The sequence below is a fragment of the Sturnira hondurensis genome, unplaced genomic scaffold (genome assembly GCF_014824575.4).
Source record: "Sturnira hondurensis isolate 20B ecotype Veracruz unplaced genomic scaffold, ASM1482457v3 Scaffold0000880, whole genome shotgun sequence".
Taxonomy (NCBI): Eukaryota; Metazoa; Chordata; class Mammalia; order Chiroptera; family Phyllostomidae; genus Sturnira; species Sturnira hondurensis.
In genome coordinates this window covers 19,602,735-19,626,463 of record NW_028073511.1, presented here as the reverse complement: position 1 = coordinate 19,626,463, position 23,729 = coordinate 19,602,735, and the positions used below count along the sequence as shown (strand labels likewise).

At 38.4% G+C, this 23,729-nt stretch overlaps 1 protein-coding gene across 3 annotated transcripts in view; it reads right to left on the bottom strand.

The window, feature by feature from the left end:
* Positions 1 to 9,904: 9,904 nt before the first annotated feature.
* The window catches only part of BTLA (B and T lymphocyte associated), a 34,484-nt gene continuing 20,659 nt past the window's right edge, over positions 9,905 to 23,729 (bottom strand). Inside the window, exons 3-6 of one of the 3 annotated variants that reach the window (XM_037055189.1) lie at positions 18,332 to 18,367; positions 16,862 to 17,020; positions 15,066 to 15,112; positions 9,905 to 12,034 (exon numbers count right to left, since the gene is read on the bottom strand). In XM_037055189.1, the coding sequence (XP_036911084.1) occupies positions 11,759 to 12,034; positions 15,066 to 15,112; positions 16,862 to 17,020; positions 18,332 to 18,367 (518 nt within the window). In that variant the 3' untranslated portion in view covers positions 9,905 to 11,758. The remainder of the gene's footprint in view (positions 12,035 to 15,065; positions 15,113 to 16,861; positions 17,021 to 18,331; positions 18,368 to 23,729) is intronic. The other 2 variants (XM_037055198.1, XM_037055210.1) reach the window with 2 other exon arrangements.

The following is a 23,729-nucleotide window of genomic DNA, read 5'->3' as shown; positions in this document are numbered from 1 at the left end:
CATGTCTTTTAGTTTTAATGTGAATGCTATCTTAAACTAAAGATTTGACAGGATGAAAAATATCCAGGTAAAGATAAATACATTTTAAATATTAATGTATATTAAAAATATACAAATATTTCTATTTTAATTTTATGCTTATTTCTTATTAAATGTGGATATATATTTATGAGTATATGTGTGTATCATATATATATTTGAGTATATATGTGTTACATATATACATGTAGATATAATACTCAGCAATATTTTATATTCAAAATTGCTATTGTGTATGTGTTTACATATATATGTGTATTACATATGTATATAAATAGTGGTTTGTGTGCCTGTGTATCACTGGATGAGACATATAAAACTCTTGTGTCCATCAGACATTAATTAAATAACATCTTACAGTAAATACTACTGGTAAAAAATGTTTAATTGAAGTCTGGCTATAAATGTTTAACTGTGACACTGATGGCTGATACTATCCACATTATTTGAAATGCTATATCACATGAAAGCCACTACAGTTAAGTGTGATCCTCTACTGATTGTCATTAGTTCATAGTTGTAGAGTAAGTGGAGGCAGTCTGGCTTCCTCACCCAGGTGTCTGAGTAGCTAAGGGAAGCAGTGTTCCCATAGCCCAAGTCTGGGTCCAATAAACTGTTCCCATAACATGAAGTTGGCTAACATGCGCAGAGTTATGCTATGTTATATAACTTTCTGGCTGGAAGCCGGCTTTTTTCACCTCTAGTACTTAAGGTAATTACAGGCTTCTCACTAGAGAGACACACAGCTTGCAGCATGCGTAGCTTGCCCACCTGTGAATGAAGAAGGCGTGTCAAGCACCCCCACAGCTTCACGCATTTTCTCCCATCTCCCCGAAGCTACACTGGACCTGCCAGGTCTTGACAGGCTACAACACAACAGTCATGCCATACATAGTTAAGGAGGAAAAATGGAAAATTTAAAATGAGAAGTTCCTGAAGAAAGGGTTACTTTTTCTCAACTATAGATTGAGGGAAAGTGTCTTATGTGAAAGTGTCTCATGTCTTTAATGAGTTAAACCACATTATACCTAAATTTTAAAACTATCAATTTAATGAAAATTATTGATTAAATGGATTCCTATGTATAACGTTTACTTAAAACAAATGTTCGTTGTATTTCTGGCACATGCCAGACACTGTTTTGGAAATGGGTACCTATAGATGAGGTATATAACCGATACCCTTAAGATGTGGTTGGAAGAATGTGGTCAGGATACCTTCAGAACACAAATATATAGTTATATCTAAAATTCTGAGGAAATGCAGAATGGGGTATAAATAATTCTTCTGTAGAACCTATGGAAGGACTTACTAAGAAAGTGAGAATGGGAATTATCCAGGTTCAAAATGGTGCAAAGTGACCTGGCCAAGTAGCTCAGCTTGTTAGAACATTGTTCTGATACAGGTTCGATCCCCAGTCAGGGCACATTCAGGAATCAACCAACGAATTTGTAAATAAGTGGAACAAACTGATGTTTCTAGAAAGCACGAGGTGAACGACAGTCACTGAATTTTCAAGGCTACAGAGGTAACCACCCTTACAAGATACAGAATATTTCCACAAGGTGGAATATCCCCTGGCAACCCTTCCTAGCCAATTCCTTAATACAGGCACCCACCACAGGCAACTGATTTTTTTCTTCAAGGATTCATTTTCCCTGTTCTAGAACTTCATATAAATGAAATTACAGTCTTTTTAATCTGACATTTCACCCGATACAATGTGCTTGAGTTGCTTCCGTATCGTTTTGTGTAATAGCAGTCCATTCTTTTTTCATTGCTGCGCGATATTCTATTGTGTAAATATACCACAGTTTTCTTGTCCATTCTCTTGTTGGTGGACACTGTATAGTATGAATAAAGCTGCTAAGAACTTCCTCATACAAACCCTTGTACAAGTTTTTATATCTCTTAGGTAAATACTGTCTAGAAGTGGAATCGTTAAATATGGGACAGGTGTGTGTTTGTAAGGAAATGACAAACTCTTGTTCATTGCACAATCTTATCAGCAACACACGAGTCCCAGTGGCGCTGCACCCTCACCAACATTTAGTGTTATCACTATATTTGGTTTTATCTGTTTACCCATTATACTGGATATGTAGTGATATTTCATTGTGATTTTAACGTTAATTTCCTTAGTGATTCATGCTTTTCTGTAATTTTTCACATGCTTATTGATTTGTATATCTTGTATGTGAAGTGTTTGTTCAAGTATTTTACCACTTTTTAAATTGGGTTGTTCTTTAAATAGTCTAGATACAGAATATTTATCAGATATTTGTAACAAAAATGTTTTCTTTTAGTCTTTGGCCTGCCCAAGTATTTTCTTAACAATATCTTTCAATGGTCAGAAATTAAAAATTTTGATGAAGTCTAATTTATTTTTTCTTTTGTGATTAGTGCTTTTAGTGATACCTAAGGATTCTTGGTCATAAAGAAGTTATATTTTTAGAAGCTTTATAGTTTTAGCTTTTACTTCTAGGTCTTGTTTCATCTTGAATTACTTTTTATTTGTGGTGTGGGGTAGGGATTGAGGTTTATTTTTTCTATTTGCATATCCAGTTTTCTGGCATCATTTATTAAAAACATTTCTTTCTCTTGAGCACGGGCCTGCGAACCACACAATCGCGGTTCGATTCCCAGTCAGGGCACATGCCTGGGTTTCGGGCCAGTTCCCAGCAGGGGACTCACAAGAGGCAACCGTACATTGATATTTCTCTCCCTCTCTCCTTCCCTTCCCCTCTAAAGATAAATAAATAAAGTATTTTTTTAAAAGATTAAAAAATACATTTCTTTCTCCATTCAACAGCTTTGGCATTTCATAAATTTTTTTTCATTAATATGTGAGTCTACTCATGGCTCTCCCTTTTGGTTCCATTCATCTATTGTCTGTTCTAGGGGTTCACACTGCGGCCTTGTCTATTGCTCCCCTCACATGTCTCAGTTTCTATTTTATTTATTTTGAAGCTCTGTTATTAAATTGATATGTATTTAGAATTGCCATTTTTGGGAAGATTGATTCTTGCATTACTGTGAAATGTCTTTTAGCTCTTATAATAGACACACTTGTCTTGAGTTCTGCATTCAATATCAATATAGCCTTTTCAGCTTTTTGGTGATTGATATTTGTGTGATATATTTTCTGCCTTTTTACCTTTAACCTCTCTATATTTATTTAAAGTGCATGTTTATAAACTGCATGTAGTACAGTCTTGCCTTTTTTCAATCTGACAATTTCTGACTATTAATTAGAATCTATACTTTGTTTACATTTAGTGGAATTATTTATATGGCTGGAGTTTAGTTTACTTAAGATTTAGTTTATTTTCTCCATATGTTTTCTGTCTATTTGCCTTCTCTATTGGTTTCTATTGAGTATTTAATATTCTATTTTTATCTCATTTTTTACTCTTTAGCTATAAATATATTTTAAATTAGTGATCGCTGTAGGGATTTCAGTTTGTATCCTTAATTAACTACAATCTACCCTGTTGCATTATTATACTTTCATTTAGCACCCTTTCATTCTTTGGGCTATTACTGCCATATATTTTACTTCTACTTATTCCATAGCATGTATATTTCATTGTTTTTTAATCAGTCAGTTATCTTTTAGATAAAAATTGGATTTCAAATATGTTTTATATTTCTGCACATATTTCCTATTTCTGACACTTTCATTGTTTTGTGTAACCAGGTTTCCATCTAGTATTGTTTTCTTTTAGCCCGAAGACGGTTCTTCAACGTTTTGCTGGTGCCTTTTCTTTAGTGACAAATTCTTTCCAATTTTGTTTATCTGAATCTTTATTTTGGAAGAGTATGTTCTCTGGACACAGAATTCTGAGTCAACTTCTTTTTTTCCAGTATTTAAAAAATTACATTCTGGTCCTTTCAGTAAGTAGTATCAAGCTGTTTTTGTTGACCCCTTGCCTGCAACATGGACTTTTTACTCTGGCTGCTTCCAAGCTTTTCTTCTTAAATTTGGTTTTCAGCAATTTGACCACGATATGCATAAGTGTAGTTTTCTTTTTGTTTATTCTGCTTTGGGTTTGAAAGGTTATTAAACATATGGGTTGTTATGTATCATCAAATTTAGAAACAGATTAATGATCATTTTTTCAAATATGTCTTTTCTACCCTAGTCTCACTGTCTTCTTCTGAGACTGCAATTACACATGTCTGACCGCCTGGTATTGTCCCCGAGGTCCCCAAAGCTCATCTTCATGTTCAACTTTTCTGTCTGTAAACTTTCTGTACATTCAGCTCAGTGATTTTCGATCTTTTTCATCACATACCACACATAAACTAATTACTAAAATTCTTCAGCATACCAAAAATATATATTTTGTTGATTTGACAATAAACATAAGTCTAATTTTGTTTTATTTACACCAGATGGCTATTGTTGTGTTGATTAAGTCATTTTTAAAAATTTGATAATTTAAGGAAAAAGAGGTCAGTGCCCCTGACTAAAGAATCAGGTATTGCATGTTTTAAAAATTCTTGCAACACACTGGTTGAAAATTGCTAATTCAGCTCATAGCTTTCCAGTATTTGTCTTTGACCTGACCTGATCTAATATGATGTAAGTTTTTTCATCATGGCTTGAGGCAGAAGTCCCTCAACAGTGTTTTTAATGTGTTTTTTTATTTGTCTGTTTTTTCTATACATTTCCTAATACATATGTACCTGGATATTTTACTTATGGGGGGACCCCCAAATTGGAATTTGCTTATTAAAATTATGTTTTTATTCTTACATCTATAAACTTCAGTCACCTTCATAGTACTATCCATTTGATGTAATACACCTATTGAGATGTATTTTCCACTGCTCAAGACTGTTTTTGTCTTTTAGTGTTTGTGCCATTTTTTGTTTCGCCTCTTCCACAACTGGCAAAACATTTCCCTTTGAGGATATTTTTCATCTAGGGAAACAAACAAACAAACGAAAGTCTCTTGGAGCAAGATGGAGTCAGAGAGGGTGGAGAACAGGGGTCATGCCATTTTGGTTAAAAACTGCTGACCACTCCATGGGGTGTGGACAGTGGACAGGTGTGGTCATTATTCACCCATCATGAAATGGGCAAACATGTTAAAAGACAAATGCCATATGACCTCACCTGTAAGTGGAATCTAAAGAACAAAATAGAACCACAGGTATGGAAACGTGCAACAGACTGACAGGGACCAAAGAGTATGGGGAGAGTGGAATAATGGAAATAAGGGGAAGAGACTAGTTAAAGAGCATGTAGGAATGATCCATGGACGTGGACATCAGTGTGGGAATTGACTGTGGGAGTGGGGGGCATGAGATGAGTGAAGGAGGGCAAAGGAGGAAAAGTGAGGGCAACTATAGTAAAATAACAATAAAAAGGGAGTCTTCAAAAAAAAGTAACTGAAGCTGAATGTAGCCTCTCACAACAACCAGCTAGTTCACTGATACGGATGGGCTCCTAGAACACTTGTAAGGGACCCACCCTCCAGAAGACAATTTCAGGATTATTTTGGGGCGTCCCCCCTTGTATATATTTACTACTAAGAAGTGGATCTGTATTAAATTTTATGTTTTTATTGGTTTATAACAGATAGAAATTGGCAAACCATAGAGCAAATCTGGTTTGCTGGTATGGTCTAGTTGGCTTTGCAAGCAACCTAAGTGCCCATCAGTAAATGAGGGGATCAAAACACAGGCACCAGGGAATGTCGTGCAGCAGGAAGAAAGGAGCTCCTGCCCTTGGAGACAGCATGGATGGGACTGCAGGGCTTTCGCAATTTCAGAAAACACTTTTTAAGATTTAAAAATTAGGCGATTCTACATGGGAGTGGCATTTATTTCTTCTCTTGACAACTTGGAAAAATAGACAATATAAAATGCCTATTTTTGCGTAGTCATTTAGATTATTGCGTAATCTAGAATAATCTAGAGCCATCCGACTTAGACAGAGCCTTTGTTAATTCAGCTTGCTGCGGTTGTCTGTCTGGTCTGCTCTACTCACTTGCGTAACCTATTTGACCCTTGGTATTTGAGAAGCTACTACTCAATATTTATGGTTCCTGCAGTGTACAAATAAAGTTATTTTTGTATACTTTATTCAAAAAATAATGTTAATAATTTATTTTTTTCTAATAAATCTTCAGTTGATTACTGGGGTTTATCAGGCTAACAATTATATAATCTATGGATATCTATAATTTTGCTTCTTTTAATTTGTTTTGCTTTGGTAGTCAGAATTAAAAATAGTTTTCAGTAGGAAAAATCATGAGTTTACGTTTATACTTCCAATTTGAAACTTGGGTTGCAGCATTCTTAACATTTTAAATTTTATAGCTGACTTAAGTTTTGTTATGCAAGAAAGCTTTATTTCTAAATGTACTAATAATTACACATTTGCATTATCTTATACCATCCACATTTTATTTTAAAATAAATAATAGCAGTATAACTATGAAAAATACCAAGTAGAGATTAAAATATCTTTATAGTTCTTTTTGTTGTTGTGTCACTATGTGGATGTATCATTAAAACACAGATTAGAGTCACTTAATATAATTATTCTATATGTGTGGTTATTACCCTGATGGACAGTTAAACTTGTTTTAGCTTGTTTTCAATTTGAGAGGATTCCTTCTTTTATAAATTATTATTAATTATGCAAATAATTTCCATGATTCCAGTTAAAACTCTATATACCAAGATACATTCTCTAAAGTTTCACTTCCATCTTGACTTTTCCACATTGTTCTTTTCGCTCACCAAGACGTAGCCATTTTAATTAAATTAATGAATAATAAAGTTAAATAAATTAACTTTAGATTTTATTTTTAACTAAGATGATAGGTATATATAAATTTGTATTTACATGTCTGTGTATATGTATGTGTGTATATATGTTATATCTACTAGTAGTACCATTTTAAGGTGTCTCAGGACCACAAATTCGAATTAATTATACATAACATGGCCCCTACAGGCAAAGACATACAGTTATGGTGTTTCCATCACACTTGGCACCCATCTCCGTGATAAAACAAATTATGAGATTGTAGTTTTTGCTTAGTTTCTACCTCTTCAACTATTCTGTAAGCAGTGATATGCAGGAGCGGAATCTGAATCAACCCTGTCACATCGTGCCCCAGCAAAACGGTAGGTGCCTAGTGTGTGGTCTTAGATAGTGTGCAGACGAAGCGATTCCCGTGAAAGGTTTCCCCTGACTCACTTCAAGCCCCGTTTAAAGGTCAATGCCCAGAACTTGCTTCTGAGCCTGTATCTTGATTTCTAGCCTGGGATTTTCAGTCCTGTTTCCTCAGGTTCAGTACAAACATTTTGTGAACTACTTATGTTTTCTTTCTTACTATTTTTACTTTCTGCGCTGGGTTGTGAAACCCTTCCTGTTGCTGCTTAAAATAGAACTTTCCAAATGAGTGACTTGGCTTCCTGCCACTCCTAACTCCCTCTGGGGAGGGGTAGGTTCATACAGAGTAAGTAGATCACAGCTTACCAATCACGGAGGAGATCTTGTGAAAACGCAGGTTTTTATTTAGTAGATAATGCCTGAGATTCTACCTTTCTAAACACTGCCACGGGATGCCAGTGCTGCTGATTTGAGGGCCATCTTTCGAGTAGCACAGGAGTAGATGACTCACTTCACAAACTCATTCATTCTCTAAACATTATTTAATTTTACTAGGTGCAAAGCACTGGGCTAAGAAACTAAAGAGGACTGTGACATAACCATTACCCACAAGAAGCCCACAGTCTAATTACAGTCTAGTGTGTCAGCAAACGCAATAAGAAATAACTACCATAACTAATATGAGCATTAACATGATGAGAAGACAAGCCACAGACTGAGGGAAAATATATGCAAAAAATGTATTTGATAAAAGTTTGGTATCCAAACTATACAAAGAACTCTTGAAACTCAACTATTCAAAAGCAAACAACCATATTAAAAATTAGGCCAAAGACCTTAACAGATACCTTGCCAAGTATATATACAGATATCTAATAAGCATGAAGAGATGTCAACATCACATATCCCCAGGAAATTTCAAATTAAGACAATGAGAAACCACTGTACCTGTTAGAATGGACAAAACCCAAAACACTGCCATCAAATGCTGGTGAGGATGTGGAGCAACGGGAAGCCTTCGTGTATTTCCCTTTGATGGGAAAGTAAGATGATGCAGCCAGTTTGGAAGGCAGTTTAGCAGTTTCTTAGAAAATTAAACATGCTCTTATCAGACAATCAAACAATCAGCTTTCTTGGCATTTGCTCAAATGCGTTGAAACTTATGTCTATAGAAAAACCTGCTCACAGGTGATTGTAGCAGCTTTATTCACAATTGCCCACATTTGGAACAGCCAAGATGTGATTCAATCGGTGACTGGAAACATAAACTGTAGCACATCCAGACAATGGAATAGTTTTCAGTGCTAAAAATAATATCAGAAGACTGTATACAGTGTGCTTTGCCAGTTACGTGACATTCTGGAAATGGCAAAACTATGGAGACAGTAAAAGGATCAGTGGTTGCCAAGTGTTTGGGGGGAGGAAAGGATGAACAGGTGGGGCACAGAAGATTTTCTTGGCAGTGAAACTTTCTGTACATTATTATAATAAAAGGTGCATGTCACTATACACTCGTCAAAACCCATAGAATACAGCAAGAGTACATCTTACTGTAAACCGTGGACATGGGATCGTAATGATGTACCAACATGGTTTACTGATTGGGACAAATGTACCGCAGTGGCCCAGAATGTTGATGATGGGGGAAGCTGTGTATGTGTGGGGTCAGGGGGTATATGGAAATTCTATGTATTTTCTGTTCAGCAAACCTGAACCTAAAACTGCTTTTTAAAAAAGTGTACATATACAGATGGATAGATATTATCAGGCCAGAGGATCAATTCTGGGACCTGGAAAGTATTTATTGTTGGACAAAACAGATTATTTCACACACACACAATATCTATCTCTATCTCTATATCTATATCTATATCTATCTATCTATCCTTTTTAAAAAGGTGTTTGGGTGTAAGGACAAGCAGTTGTCTGGATGGTCAGTCCAACTCTGGAAGAAACCTCCCCCTCTGGAGGTCAGGACCCTCCCCCACGACTAATAAGTGCTAGTGGGAGACAGTGAGCAGTAGTGAGCAACAGGGGGCCCCCTTCTGAGGCTCTCCATACTCTTCCCTCCAAAAAGTCCTTTGTTGGAGCCACTGCTGTCGGTAGGGTTCTGCATTGGCGGCATCTCGCTCTTGTCTCCTGTCCATACTGAACGAGCCTCTGCACTGAGAAACCTGTATTCAAATTGTCTGGGGTGCCTTTTGATGGCGAGGGTCATGGAGCCACATGCTGAATCTCCTGACTCACAGTTTCAGAGTGCTGGGAGCTGGTCATCTGCAACTTACCCAGTTTCTCAAGTTATTTTTATGGGCCATAAGTTTTGAGAATCACTCTTCTATTTCATGCCCATGCACTTTTTTTGGCATAAAAGTCAACATCAAATTGATTCAAAATGAGTTTTAATGCCTTTACCTTCTTATTGGAATCAACAAGCTAAAAATTCATGGAAAATCATTAAATTACATAATCTTTGTCTCATATTTTATTAATGAACTAAGCCATGTAAATAATACAGAAATAGATTTACTTGTAAAATACATATATAACTGATCATTTTAAGAGGAAATAAAAACATAAATGGTTTGTGATTTTGGAAGCATCATACAAATATAAGTATAAATCCTTAACAGATGAAATCATTATCAACATTACAGTAATACATGCTCAGAATATTGTCAAGAGTAAACAGAATATTGTCAAGAGTATTTATGATATATATATATAATAAATTTACTTTAAAGGAACTGTTCAACTTTGCATATTTATCTGGCAAGGACAGCTACATGTATCCTCCCATACTTCCTGTTTCTATTTTTAAGAATACCATGGGCAGTTCATTTATCTCTTGTACATTAAGTTTTCCATAAATGCAGCTTGGCTGAAAAAACCTACCTAAAACTGGTTGCCTGAAATCCTAGGAGTAAGGATGTCATGCTGGGTAGATAATAACGACTCTGAAACAACACTCGCCACCCCGATCCAGGGGTCAAAATCTTATTGTCAGTGTTACATTGTCAGTGTTACAATGTTCAGTCACAAAATCTGTTTTGTCTTTTTGGGACAAAAACTTATATGGGATGTCTTACTCCAATTCCCATAATTTCATACATTATTTTAATAAATTTTCTTTAATGACTCACTTGCTCTGGTGTTTTGAGCTTCTTTAGCAAACTGAAATGGTATGTTGATTTTGTCAGTTTCTCTTTTTACCATTTCTGTAAGTCCCCACCCTTCGTCCTGGATGCTGACACACACACACACACACACGTGCGTTCACACACACATGCATTCACACACATGCCCCTTCACATTCATATGTACAGCAGCTCATGTATTTGTTAAAATGGATTCTAGCCTCTGCTATCCATGTTGCATAAGAACCATTGCATTACTCAGTAGCAGCACCTGACAATCCTAATAGCCTCAAACTGTTGAATAAAGTTGCGGGCTATTTTTGAAATAATTAGACTCAAGTACTCTGAAAAACTGAAATCATATTCTTGCTTTACTTTTAAGTGGGTACAACCTCAATATTTAAAACAAATGGTTATCAAATTGTACTACTTCACTATGTATGATGTGCCCCGATTCCTTAGTAAAGAAAACAGCAAGATATAGATGTTGTGAGTGAAAATATGTTGAACCGTACTGGCCAACTAAATATTCTGTACTCTCCTCCATTCCATCCATTGTGCTTTTCATTTGACATCAGGTCATCCAAGAAGCAGTTTAAGCCACCAATATGCACCTGCCTGATGATAACTATTCTCACTGACGTTTACGTTTATTCAGACACCTACAAGTATAGTAGTTCAGCAGCATTATGTCATCCATATACATTAGTCTCTGTAACCCAAACACTGAGTCCCCACGTTGTTTATAAACGCATCATACACTAATTGCTCCAATACTGCAGATATTTGCTTTGTGGTCTAACTGGTAGATAGAAACATTTGCTTCTCAGGTATGGAGAACATCTACCTCAATTTTGTTGGTATATTCCACATGTCTATTGCACGATTTATTCTTTCCACTCTTTTCTTATGTTTGCAAGTCTAAAGTTATTCCTCTTTACAGTTAAGAAACCCCAACATTACATCGTTAGAGAGAATTTTTTATTATCAAAGATTAACTGGAAATAAACATATTATTACCATATTTATGGTTACTTGGTTAGATTGGTTCATTCTTTTTCAAGAATATACTGAAGTCATCCAGATGGCACACATCTCTCTTCCCTACATGCCTTTCTGATAGTTCCAAAGAAAGTATTGACTTCATACGTTGGGTGAAATGTAGCTAAGTTTAAATGCTCTACCACCCTGCTATTCATGATACCACTCAGTTTGGGAGAGGAGATTTTGTTGTTCGCGGCAATACCATAAAATGTTGCAAAAAATTTTTCTGGGAGAAATTTTAGTTATTTGTTCTAAGGGCCCTTAAGACCCAAGCACCAACACGAATGTCCTTGAAGTGAAGCTTCGCGGGTCCAGGAACATGATCTGACATTCTGTGGGTCTCAGGGAATGGTACCCATGCCCAGATCGTCCAGGGATTGCTGGTGTGAGGTCAGGACTAGGTTTAACTCCGCACACATATGGCTGCATATTCTGTAGGTGCTTCTTCCACATTTCTGGCCTGTCTTGGGTTCATTTTAATGATGGAGTGGTTCAGCGAAGCATACACAATGCTCTGTTTGTTTTCCTCCAGACATGGGTTAGCATGAACCCCGGGCTCCTCCTGGACCCCAGACCAGGGACCATTATCATAAACTTCAGTCTCTAATGGCAGGTTTTGGGAATTCTGCCTGGTGCCCACTTCAGTTTGCTCGCTCTCAGAGGGCTGAGGAACATCAGCCTGTAAGAAAAAGAAAATTGTTTTAATTATCATTTAAAGATGTGATGGTGCATACTTATTAGCATACTATGAATACAGGCTAAATGGAGTCCTTATACATGGAGAATTAATCGACTTTTCCTCATATATGCTGTTGATATCTTCTCTTTTTCTTAGCAAATTTTCACTTATTAAAGGATGAAAGGCTTAAGGACCACTATGTCCCTCCAAAATAGTTATTTTGTGCTTTATTATTAGTCACTTTGAGGTCATAGAACACTTTTAAATCCCTCTTCAGGGTGAAAAGCACAGCCCAAATTTATGAGGAAAGCGCAAATATTCCACAAGCGCAAATATTCCACTTATATTTGTATGATGCTTCCCAAATCACATCCTGCAACCCCAGGTACCCTGCAACATAGTAAATAGTGTTAACACATTTTAGAGTGAAAGCGTTAAAGATAAAAGCAGAACAGATACCCTCTCGGGGAGCAGAAAGAATAAATTATATGAGTTACCAAAGATATAGTATTATGATTTGAGACCTGGAATTAGAAAATTGCCATTGTGTTTGAGGGGGAGCAAAGCTTAGAGAAAGTTTTAAAATATTTCAACAGTTATTTCCATCACAAGAAAATTGTTACACTTCCAAATTGAGTCAAATATTGTCAAGCTTCTATAAAAGAGATGAAATTATGGAAACTGAAAGTAAAATGGTCCTGAAGTTTCTCACTCTTTTCAGTTATGTTTGTCATTCCCACTTATTTAAGGGGACTCACCTGGTAAAAATAAAGGTGATATTTCAAGTTTTTAAATTGCAATTTTGCCAAATTATGCTCTTGAAGTTTGGCCTAACTGCTTTTAGATACCAGGTGCACAGCCTTGGATAGCCCACCCGCCTCATCTGGCCCTTGGCTGTTCTCACGGTAGTGCGTGCAGCGGGGCGTCCACGTCTCCTGAGCAGGTTCTACCACACAGGCGTACCTGGGCCTATCCCGAGAAGCTAGGTATTAACTGCCGAGTACACTCCCTCCTGAGGAGGCATCTTCCCTGGAAATAAGGCTAAGACTGGATGACTGAGGGAGTTGGAGATTGCTTTAAACGTCCCCCTCTTGGCTCAGATAGAAAGTGTTCCAGCCGCCACTCAGACGAGCCTGGATAAAGCCTCTGGAGGAGCGATGAAGCAGACTGTCATGTGACCTAGTAAACAGTCATAAATCCTTGATATGTCGACAAAGTCTCTGTTGTGTTTTTCAATCTGTATCTGTCAACCCACTTAACCTGGCTTCTTCCCCAAAGATGGCTCACTTCCACGGAAAACTGTTACAATGAATGGGGTGAAACTAACATGGTGCTCTGCGGCTGCACTTGTCCTGGGGGCGCCTCATCAAAGTGGGTGGGCGACACAAGGCAGGTGCACGGCCTGTGGCAGGTGGAGGTGGCAAAGGCCGAGGCAGCTCTTCTCCTCCACACTTGGCTGGCACCTTCCAGTTTACAACACACTTTTAAAAACGTGTTGAGATGTCATTCATGTACAGGGTACACTTCAGTGGTTTTTAGTATACAAGCACGTTTTAACCCTCAAAGGACCCTTCTGGGATAAAATGAGAAGTTTGGCATTTACATGTAGCTACCATCTTTTTTTACCACTTCCCTTTTCTACTTCGGGTTTCCAGTTCATGGCTCCCATACAAGTTCCTTCAGACAAAATTTTTGCTCAGTCTCAAAGATCTAATGTGGCATCATTTCTGTGTTTTTTGAAATGTTTGACAATGCAAACGGGGCAAAACTGTGAATTCCTGGGACAGACACGAACACCTTAAAGCAAAATCCCCAAATAGTTGCACACACACAAAACCCCCTCTTGAATTCAAGTTCACATCATAAACAATTTGTCCAGCTTATGCAGGAAGAAATATGACCACATTTTGACCAACCTGGGCTTTACCTCTAGGATAAATTATTTAGGTGATTTTTAAAAAAGGTTTCATAGTTCTCAACACTGACTGTAACAGAATGTGGTTTGTTGCTGTTGTTGTTCACTATCGAAAGAAAGGAGACAGTATTTGAGAAAATTTCCCTACTTGACCAAACAAAACCTTAGCATCCATCACAATGACGTCCTGGTGCTTACTAAAAAGTTAATACAAGTTTTTAAAGTTAACTGCATTTGGTTTGATTTAAAATTAGGCAACTGGTGGGGAATGCTGAGTGCCATTTAATACTGTACGTAGAATTATTGGCTACATCTATCTGCCTCTGACATTTCCGGAACTTCCAAGAAGGCCGCTGCATCGTTCTGTCTGCCTTGGTTTACTGAAATGCACACACACAGACACACACCAGCTTCCTCTGCCGTACCTCATTCATGGCTGTAGTATTTGTTTGTAACTAAGGAACTCCGTAAGTTTTTTTCAGGAATGTATTACCTCATCTTGCATTCTTTTCTGAGTTTCAATATTTACACAGTGCTGAACCCAAAAGAAAGACCTGAGCTTATATTCCAAGAACCTGTAGACAAATTTGGCTCTGCCTCCAACACACCCTTCCCTTTGCCTGGAAGTTCTCTTCCTTGATGAGCCCACACACATTATGAGACACTGTTGCATCACAGCTCGGTCTGTGGTCACACTTTGTTATCTGCTGGGGTGATTTATGAAGAACTCATAACTCACTTAATGAGGCTATGAATGGTTAATTATTTCATTACCTTACAAGTTAACTTTGTGGGAATAAATGAATAGCCTGAAGTCATATAACAGGCCAAGAGCAGGGCCAAGGTTTACAGCTCAGTCTCAGAATTTTCTGCTTTGAGTCAACACTGCCACCCATGCTCTCCCCAAAACCTGCTCATTTCGAGACTTGTTGATCCTGAAGAACCTCTGCTGCAAGTGATGGTGGATGTCAAACAAACACGTTTTTAAAGTAAGTCAACATATGTAACACTCAGAACAGTGACTGGCACATGGTAAGTATTACAAAGCCTCAAATGTAAAACTATATGTATATAGTAACATGATTGCATTTGCTTTAACAGATAGAGTGAACATACCACATGCATTCCCCTTTCTGCTGTCTCAGAAGGCTTCTTTTGTTCCCCTGGAATTCAAAACAAAAAATGAGAAACCAAAAGGAGTAAAGGACAACACAATTCTTCCCCAAGTCCCTGTAAATTAGCGTCGTGGTAAGAATACGGGTTGGAATCAGATTGCTAAATTGAAACCCAGGCCCTAGGGAAAACATGGAATGCTCCCCCCACACCAGTGCCCACCCACCTGAATGCCAGCGAGGGTGTTATTATTACTTTGGCTTGTGTAGTTGTTGTGACTAGCATGGCACATACAACTCAGATTTTGTGCATCCATGCTGCCCCATTTTCTTCACTGGTTCTTTTCTTCTTACCCCACAGAGCCCTCCAGCATGTTCTGGGGGACGCTGGGCGGGTCTCATACATCACTTTTAAAAGGCTGGAAGTCTTTGTTTAGGGACACGCTGCCAGATGGGCCAGATGCACTGCTGCCCTGTCATGTGCATGGCCGGGACCTCCTACGGCCTAATTCCCTTTGGATGTGGCAAACAAAAGGATGTACCCTTGACTTTCTCCCTGGAGTTCTGAGAGAAGTTCCAGCGGCCCCAGAATAGGTGGTAAAACCTCAAGAAGGACCCTAGAAAGACCCTTGAAGTTGCAAATGCAGACTTGGGGCCACAGAAGATTCCCTCAGGATTCTGGGGAGCTTCTGGGCCGCACAAGTCCTCACCACAAAGTCCTCACCAGGCACTTTTGACCAGACAAAGATTTCTCACAGCAGAAATAAGGGTTTCTTTGTCTAGCATAGTTTCTGTAGCTACACTGTGGTTGTTGTGGGAAAACGGATGGGAGGAGATGGCAGAGAGGAAAAAAAGAAGGAGAGTGAGAACGGAAGTGGCTCAGACCAGAGCTAGATCAGAATTCCCCACACATCCGTCTCTTAGGTGTTTAAGCGTTCCCTCATGCCATTAAGGGAATTCTTTACAAAGCAGAAAAAAACTGTTTTTTAAAATATCATATCTCCTCTTTTATGCAAAACCCACAGTTTTTATTGTTATTGTTGGGTGAGGGTTCAGTTCAAGCATGTGTTTGTAATGGCAACAGAAAGTGCAAACATGTGAATTTCCACTGAGGACAGTGGGTCTTCATCTGGACAAGCACACTTGTGACTGGAATGCTGTGGTGTGGCTGTGAAAAGAGAGCAAGACAGACCAACTCACATCCGACCCCTTGAGAGATTATTTCAACCTGCCTTTCAACCTCCCGAAAATTTAGAAGAGCTTCTCACACAAGCCAAAGACTGAGGCAAGTAGAGTGAGCAAATTCCAGCAATGTTCCCTCTTCACCACCGCCCTTGGCTAGAGCACCGTGCTGTGGACAGCATGCCTCACCGAGACTAGAGAACACCTGAATTAATTCATTTTGGTGGACGCTGTCCCCCAGGAAATCATGATCTATGGTTTATTACAAAATATTAGAAAACAACAAAATGACCAAGCAAGCAAAACATAACCAGAGACATTGAAATTAAGAACAAATGGACAGTAAACAGAGGGGAGGTGGGAAGGGATAACAGGGGTAAAGGGGGGAGGGTTTTCAGGGGACATCTATAAAGGACACATGGACAAAACCTAAGCGGGGTAGGATCAAGGGTGGGAAGTGGGGATGGCTGGGGTGCGGGGAGGGGTGGGGATAGAATAGAGACAACTGAACTTGAACAACAATAAAAGAAGAGAGAGAAAACAGAAACCAACAGGAACCAACTAAAAACATATGAGTCCTGGCCACAGAGCACACATTTCTGGGAAGATGGAACCCACCTCGGTGCCTTCTCAGGCAGCAGAATAGGCAGAAACCAGTAATGAGCAGAGGCAATCCTCCCAAAGGAATCAAATTATAAAGGATCAATTGTCTGTCCTCTGTCTTGTTTTTGGAGGGTGGTCCTGAAGCACTGGTTGTATCTGAAATGTTAGTCAATGCTAAAGACAGTTAGGAAATCTGAAATATTGGCAACACCCTCTATTAACATTGGCAACACCCTCTGCATTGACAGAACTCGAGTGAAGAAGACGCCACCCTTTGCCTTCCAGTAAGCCTTCCCCAGGGACCCCAAGCCTCAGCACTCTCACCCACCTCTTGCTTTATTGCAACTATTTTTTTTCTGCCAGGGTGAATCCCCTGTAAAACAGTATCCATATAGTTCTCAGAAAACACTTCACCACGGCCTGTCATTTACAGTGTCTTACTTACTTTCATTTGTCACTTCAGAGAAGTAAGGAGGCTATTATTTTTATCAAGTCCAGTGACTTGAGAAGAGTATTATTGCTTTAAGACTCACCCCAGGTCAGCCAGCTACTGAGAGCCACTTGGGACTCAAGCCAACATCTTTCTGAACTAAGTTCAAGTTCCTTTAACACAATGCCTTGTCATTGTCTCATAACTCTTAGGTATCTCCACATACCAAATACTTTTGGTATCTCCAGATATCTATGATGTTTTTGAACATGGTTTGCTGGGCACACAGCCGGCACTTGTTACTTTTGATCAATGTTAACATGCATGAAGGCCCTGTTTGTCCATGAGAGACTGCAACTTATTTGTGGGTCATGAAATAACTTAATAGATTACAAACTACATTAAAAAAAAACCACAACCAGGCTGCTGTGGCTGAGTAGCTGAGTCCCCTGAATGAAAAAGTCGCCGGTCTGATTCCCAGTCAGGGCACATGCCTGGGTTGCAGGCCAGGTTGCCAGTGGGGGGTGCACAAGAGGCAACCATACATTGATGTTCTTCTCCCTCTCTTTCTTTCTCCTTTCCCCTCTCTAAATAAATAAATAAGTAAATAAAATCTTTAAAAAATTTTAAAAACACAATGAATAGAAAATATCAGAATGCATCACACATCTTTAATTTTGTACTTGTGTTAATATTTATGCAAGAGAGCTTTCTTTCTAAATGTATTAATGTAATTATATATTAACTTCTCCACATGCTTGGTTTTGGGGTATAGTTTGTTGGGAGCTACTGGAACTGGGTATATGTGATTTGGAAATTCAGAGCAGTAACAAATGTTGCCTTATTCATGCAGCTGCCGCTGTTTAGGTTGAGTGAGCAGCTAAGTCACTGCCAAGGGTGACAGACACAGCTCTCTGGGGGAGGAGTGTGGGGAGGAATAAAACTCAGGTTCTCACAAACAAATCCATTCAATTAAGAAGACCCAAATTTTATTACTTCTCCAACCATTAAACAATCTAGTTTCCTTAATTTTATTTAACTAGATTGATACTTACTGATTAGAGGATGTTCTGAACTATTCTGAGTTTGTTCTGAAATAAAAGAAAAACAAGGTAAGTATTGAATTTGGTTGTAAAAACAATTCATCTGTGTATCACAGATATCCAAAATTAGAGCTAGTGTGTGAGACGACACCTGCATGTGCCCACTGCGAAGCCGGTGATCCAGCGACAGGCAGTTTGCGTAACTTTTAGATAACTTTGAGATCGCGGACACAAATTAATTTCTGGGTTCATTTTGAGGCTCAAAGAGAGACTGAATAAATACAACACAAGCTTCCTGTGTCTGCTTTGCTTCTCTCTTCCCCTTTCCTTAAGGACACAATCAGCCTGTGGGGCATCTTCTGGTACCAAAAATAATAGTATGTCCATTCTGTAGGTGTTCCAAGTGAGTGTGAAAGGCCACAAGGAAAGAATGCTTTTGATGACGTGCTGGACACTCATTCTGAGACAAAGATTGTGTCTCACTTCCTGCCTACTCATACTACCCTCTCATTCCTGCTAAGACAATTACCACTTGTCTTTGCCGAATTCCTAATTGAGGACTGACCCAGGGCAGATTGGGGAGGGTGGAGCTGCAGGCTATTGTGTGTTGCAGCGACTATTCCCCAGCTCTGTCAACTTTTCCTCTGAGACTTTGCTCCTCAAAGTGCATTTGTTTATTCTGGAGGAGCATTGCTTTCATGGAAGTGTGCAAACCCTTACTTTACCGCATCCCTGTTCTTACATAAATCAGTTCTTCATTTAAGCTTTTGCAAACAAGAATCAATAAATCAACAAACAACAAGTGTTGGCAAGATTGCGGAGAAAAGGGAACCCTCATGCACTGCTGGAAAGTCAGTCTGGGCAGCCACTGTGGAACACAGTATGGGGTTACCTAAAAAAATTGACATGGGTCTGCCTTATGAACCAGGGACTCCACTTCTGGGGCTATATCTGAAAACATCTGAAACACTAACTCAAAAGAACAGATGCACCCCTATGTCCACTCCAGCATTTTTTATGATAGCCAAGATCTAGAACCCAGTGTCCATCCATCCATGAGCAGATATAAAGCTTTGGTAAATTTACAAAAGAGAACACTACTTGACTGTAAAACAAAAAAAGAAATCTTACCTTTTACAATTGTAGGGGCAAACCTGGAAAGTATTATGCTAAGTGAAATAAGCCAGTCAGAGAAAGACAACACACCGTGTGACTTCACTTATGTATGGAATCTAATGAACAAAATAAAGAAAACGTAAACAGACTCACAGATACAGAGAACAGACTGACAGCTGTCAGAGGAGAGGGGGCCTTACTAGATGACCAAGGTGAAGGGATTAAGCAAAAACAACAACCACGATGGTAGACACAGACAACACTATGGAGATTACCAGAGGGAAAAAGGTGTGAGGGAGGTAGGCGAGGGTAAAGTGGGATAAATGGCGATGGAAGGAGGCTTGGCTTGGGGTGGTGAACTCACAACACAACATGCAGAAGATATATTATAGAATTGTACACCTGAAACCTATATAACTTTATTAACCAGTGTCATTCCAATAAATGTAAGTTTTTTTAAAAGCAAATGACAGTCAAATGGAAAAATAGGAAAATTCTCAATACTTCCTGAGAAAGATATTTCAAGGGGAGAAAATGAAATATTTTTTATTATACCTCTAAAATGTGTTTACAAACAGCATGATTCTTAAACATAATTTCAGAGTACATTTTTCTCTTCACCTTATATTTAGTTCACTGACTACTTCCAGGTAGAGGAGAAAAGGAATTTTTCTTGGACCTTTTCTCTGTTGTTTGTTTTTACCACTTCATGGAAGGAAAATTCCATCCAGTTAAAGCCAATTCTTAAATAATTTATTTAACTTTTGAAAGGAGCAGAGATGACCCAGAGGACTATGACACAGTGCCTGCTTCTCAGGACAGTATAATTCTTGAGGGGATGAAAGACATATCCACACTTTATTCCAGGACAAAGAAATGTGTGATAATTGCGAGGCACACACCTTTTGTTTAAGTTCTATGTTTTGGTATTTTTTAATATTTTAAATTTATTTTTAGAGAGGGGAGGGAGGGAGAAAGACAAGGAGAGAAACATCAATGTGTGCTTGCAACACTCCCAACTGGGGACCTGGCCTGCAACCCAGGCATGTGCCCTAGACTGGGAATTGAACCAGCGACAGGCTGGTTTGCAGGCTAGCACTCAATCGAATGAGCTATACCAACCAGGGCACAGATGTTGAATAGTATAAAAATGGCTAGAAAAGAGAAATCACTTCTCCAAGGGTAGACATGAAAGTCTTCCTTAAGAGCTTGGGATATGAGCTGGGCTTGACAGGACAGGTGGCATAGGACAGATGAGTGGGTGGGTGCTCCACGTGTGGTGACAGCAGCCTGGGAAGGATCATGGTGAAGACGTGCCAATGCGGTTGAGAGTCTTTGTGTGGAACTCAGAAACAATCCAGAAAGGGAGGTGGGGGTGGACGGTGGAAGGCCTGGAACACTGGTTAACAAACTTGAGCCCAGTATTGTGAGTTGCTCGGTATCAGGAAGATTTTTGGCTGAACTGGGCAAAAATGAGGAAACACTGAGGACAAGGAGCCCATACAATGGACTGAAATCATTGAGAAGGAAGGTAAGGAAGGTCTGAGATGATCATAGAAGCTGTAGGATGAACATGCCACAGAGTGGGAGGTTGTTGACAGACAAGAGTAGAAGGCCAAAGAAACATCCTGGGGGATCTCAGTGGGAGTCAGGAGCATTAACAGACAGAATGATAAGAAAGGAAGGAGAAAAGGAAATTAGGAAAGTAGAAATGTAAATGAGAATTTAAAAGGTCCTCAATGTTTTTAGCTTAGCTCTTAGACCTTCCTTCAGCCCTCTTCACCATTTATGCTCTTTGTCCCAGTGGGGGCCTAATAAGCACACCTTCTCAAGGCACAGGGTTTTAGAGGGACTGCCACCCCTGATCTCCACAAGGGAGACATATTATTAATCCTAATTTTAGCCTCAACTTGGCTCCATAGAACAGACACTTTACCGACTGTACAAACATCTGGAGTGGTCAAGGGATGACTCAAATGTGGGATAAACACTTGGCTAAATTTCTCTCTTGTAAGGAAGTGACTTGGTCCCCACAATGTAAGAATAAATGACACAAGAAGATTTTCTTCCAAGGAAGTTGGACTCTGTCACTACATTTAATTTTGTAATGCATTATATTAAAATGTTATACAAATTACTTAGTAGTAGTTAATTATTTTATATTTAATACTATAATTCATATTGGCCTGGAAGGAACATTTTTGCAAATGTTGCTTATTTTTAACATTTATTTTGCTGGTTAAAAATGCATTACTTCTTTAAAATTTCAGTACTTTATAATATCTCATTAAGTGAATTAATAGCACAATTCTTTCCAGGAAGCATTCTTTCCAAACATCCTCAATATAGGCTTCTCCAGGTAGTCAAAGGCGATTTTTTTCACTTAGCATATATTAAGTTATTTAACTCATTTACAAATAAATCTTTATTGAACACCCATTATGTATCAGACACTATGCTCTCTCTTCCTGGAAAAGCAAAGATATTTGAGATACAAGATCAATTCTAAACAGGTTTATAAACCAGTGTGTGGATAGTCACAGGTAATTAGCATTGGGTTTGACCCAAAATCTATTTCTGCCGTAAATGTATTCTACAATTCTGTGCTTCATAGCAGAGGGTTGCAGCTAGCATGAGAATATTGTGCATCCCCTCATTGGCCTGCTTTAAAAATTTTAAAGTGATTGAAAATTTTTAATGTCATTTAAGTGGATTCTTTCATTGGGCTGCTTTAAGAGAATTTAAAGACTCTCTCCAAAGTGTGCATCTAAAGTAATAAGTTAATTAAAATCACACACACAAAATGTGAACAGTTGAGTGAATGGCATCCGTACAAGAAGTAACCGTGTGAGACTATGTGTAGATTTCAGACATGCTACCACTGTGCCATACCTTTATCAAATTTCTCTTTTGCAATAACCTTCAGGGTCACCTTCTGCTTACAAAAGAAAGTCCATCTCATTTCTTATAATTAAAGGGTGATCTTCGTTGATGCTAATATATTTTATGCAGTAATGTAAAAATTACCATTTTAGTCACTGAAAGCATATAATTCAGTGGCATTTAAAATAGTCGGTGTTGTGCAATCACCACCACTATCAAGGCTTTAGCACATTTTCATCACCCCAGAGAGAAGCCCAACCCCATTAAATTATCACTGCCCGCTCTCCCTTTCTCCCAGTCCCTGGAAACTATCCATCATGATTTGCACATTCTGGGTGGTTTATGTGAACAAGATCATACAATATGTAATCTTTTGTAACTGATTTCTTTTACTTAGCATAATGTTTTTGAGGCTCACCTATGTTGTACAATGTGTCCGTGCATCCTTCTTTTATGGTTGAATAATATGCCATTATATGATTTACCACATTTCCTTTATTTGTTTATCCACTGACGAACATGTAGGTTGTTTCCATTTTGGGGTGTGAATAGTGCTGCTATGAACATTCATGTACGAGTTTTTTGTGGACATGCATTTCCATTTCACTTCGGTATTTACCTAAGAATGGAATGGTTGGGTCTGTGGCAACTATGTTTAACCTTTTGAAGAACTGCTGGACTATTTTTAAAGCAGCTGCACCATTTTACGTTCCCACTAGCAATGTATAAGGGTTTGGTTTTTCCACATCCTTGCCAGCACCTACTTTTCTTTCTTTTTTGTTCTTTTTTTAATTCTAGTCACCCTAGTAGCTATAGAGTGATATCATTATATTTTTTATTTGCAATTCCCTGATGACTACCAATGTTGAGCATTTTTCATGTGATTATTGGTCATTTACAAATCTGTGAATAAAATTTATTCAAATTATTTGCCCATTATTTTCATTAACTGTTTTTTTAATTTGTTAAGTTTTAAGAATTTTGTATATATTCTGGGTACAAGTTTCTTGGGTGTATGATTTGCAAATATTTTATCACATTCTGTATGTTGTCTTTTCTGTCTCGATAGTGTCATTTGAAGCAGAAAAGTTTTTAATTTTGATGAAGTACAAGTTATCTACTTTTCCTTTTGTTGCTTATGCTTTTAATATCTTATCCAAGAAATTCAAGATCATGAAGATTAGTTCCCATGTGGTCTTCTAAAAAAATCATAGTTTTCCTGGCTGGTGTAGCTCAGTGGATTGAGCACGGGCCTGTGAACCAGAGGATCTCGGTTCGATTCCCAGTCAGGGCACATTCCTGGGTTGCAGGCCAGTTCCCAGCAGGGGACACACAATACATTGTATGTCCTCAGCAGAGGCAACCATACATTGATATTTCTCTCCCTCTCTCCTTCCCTTCCCCTCTAAAG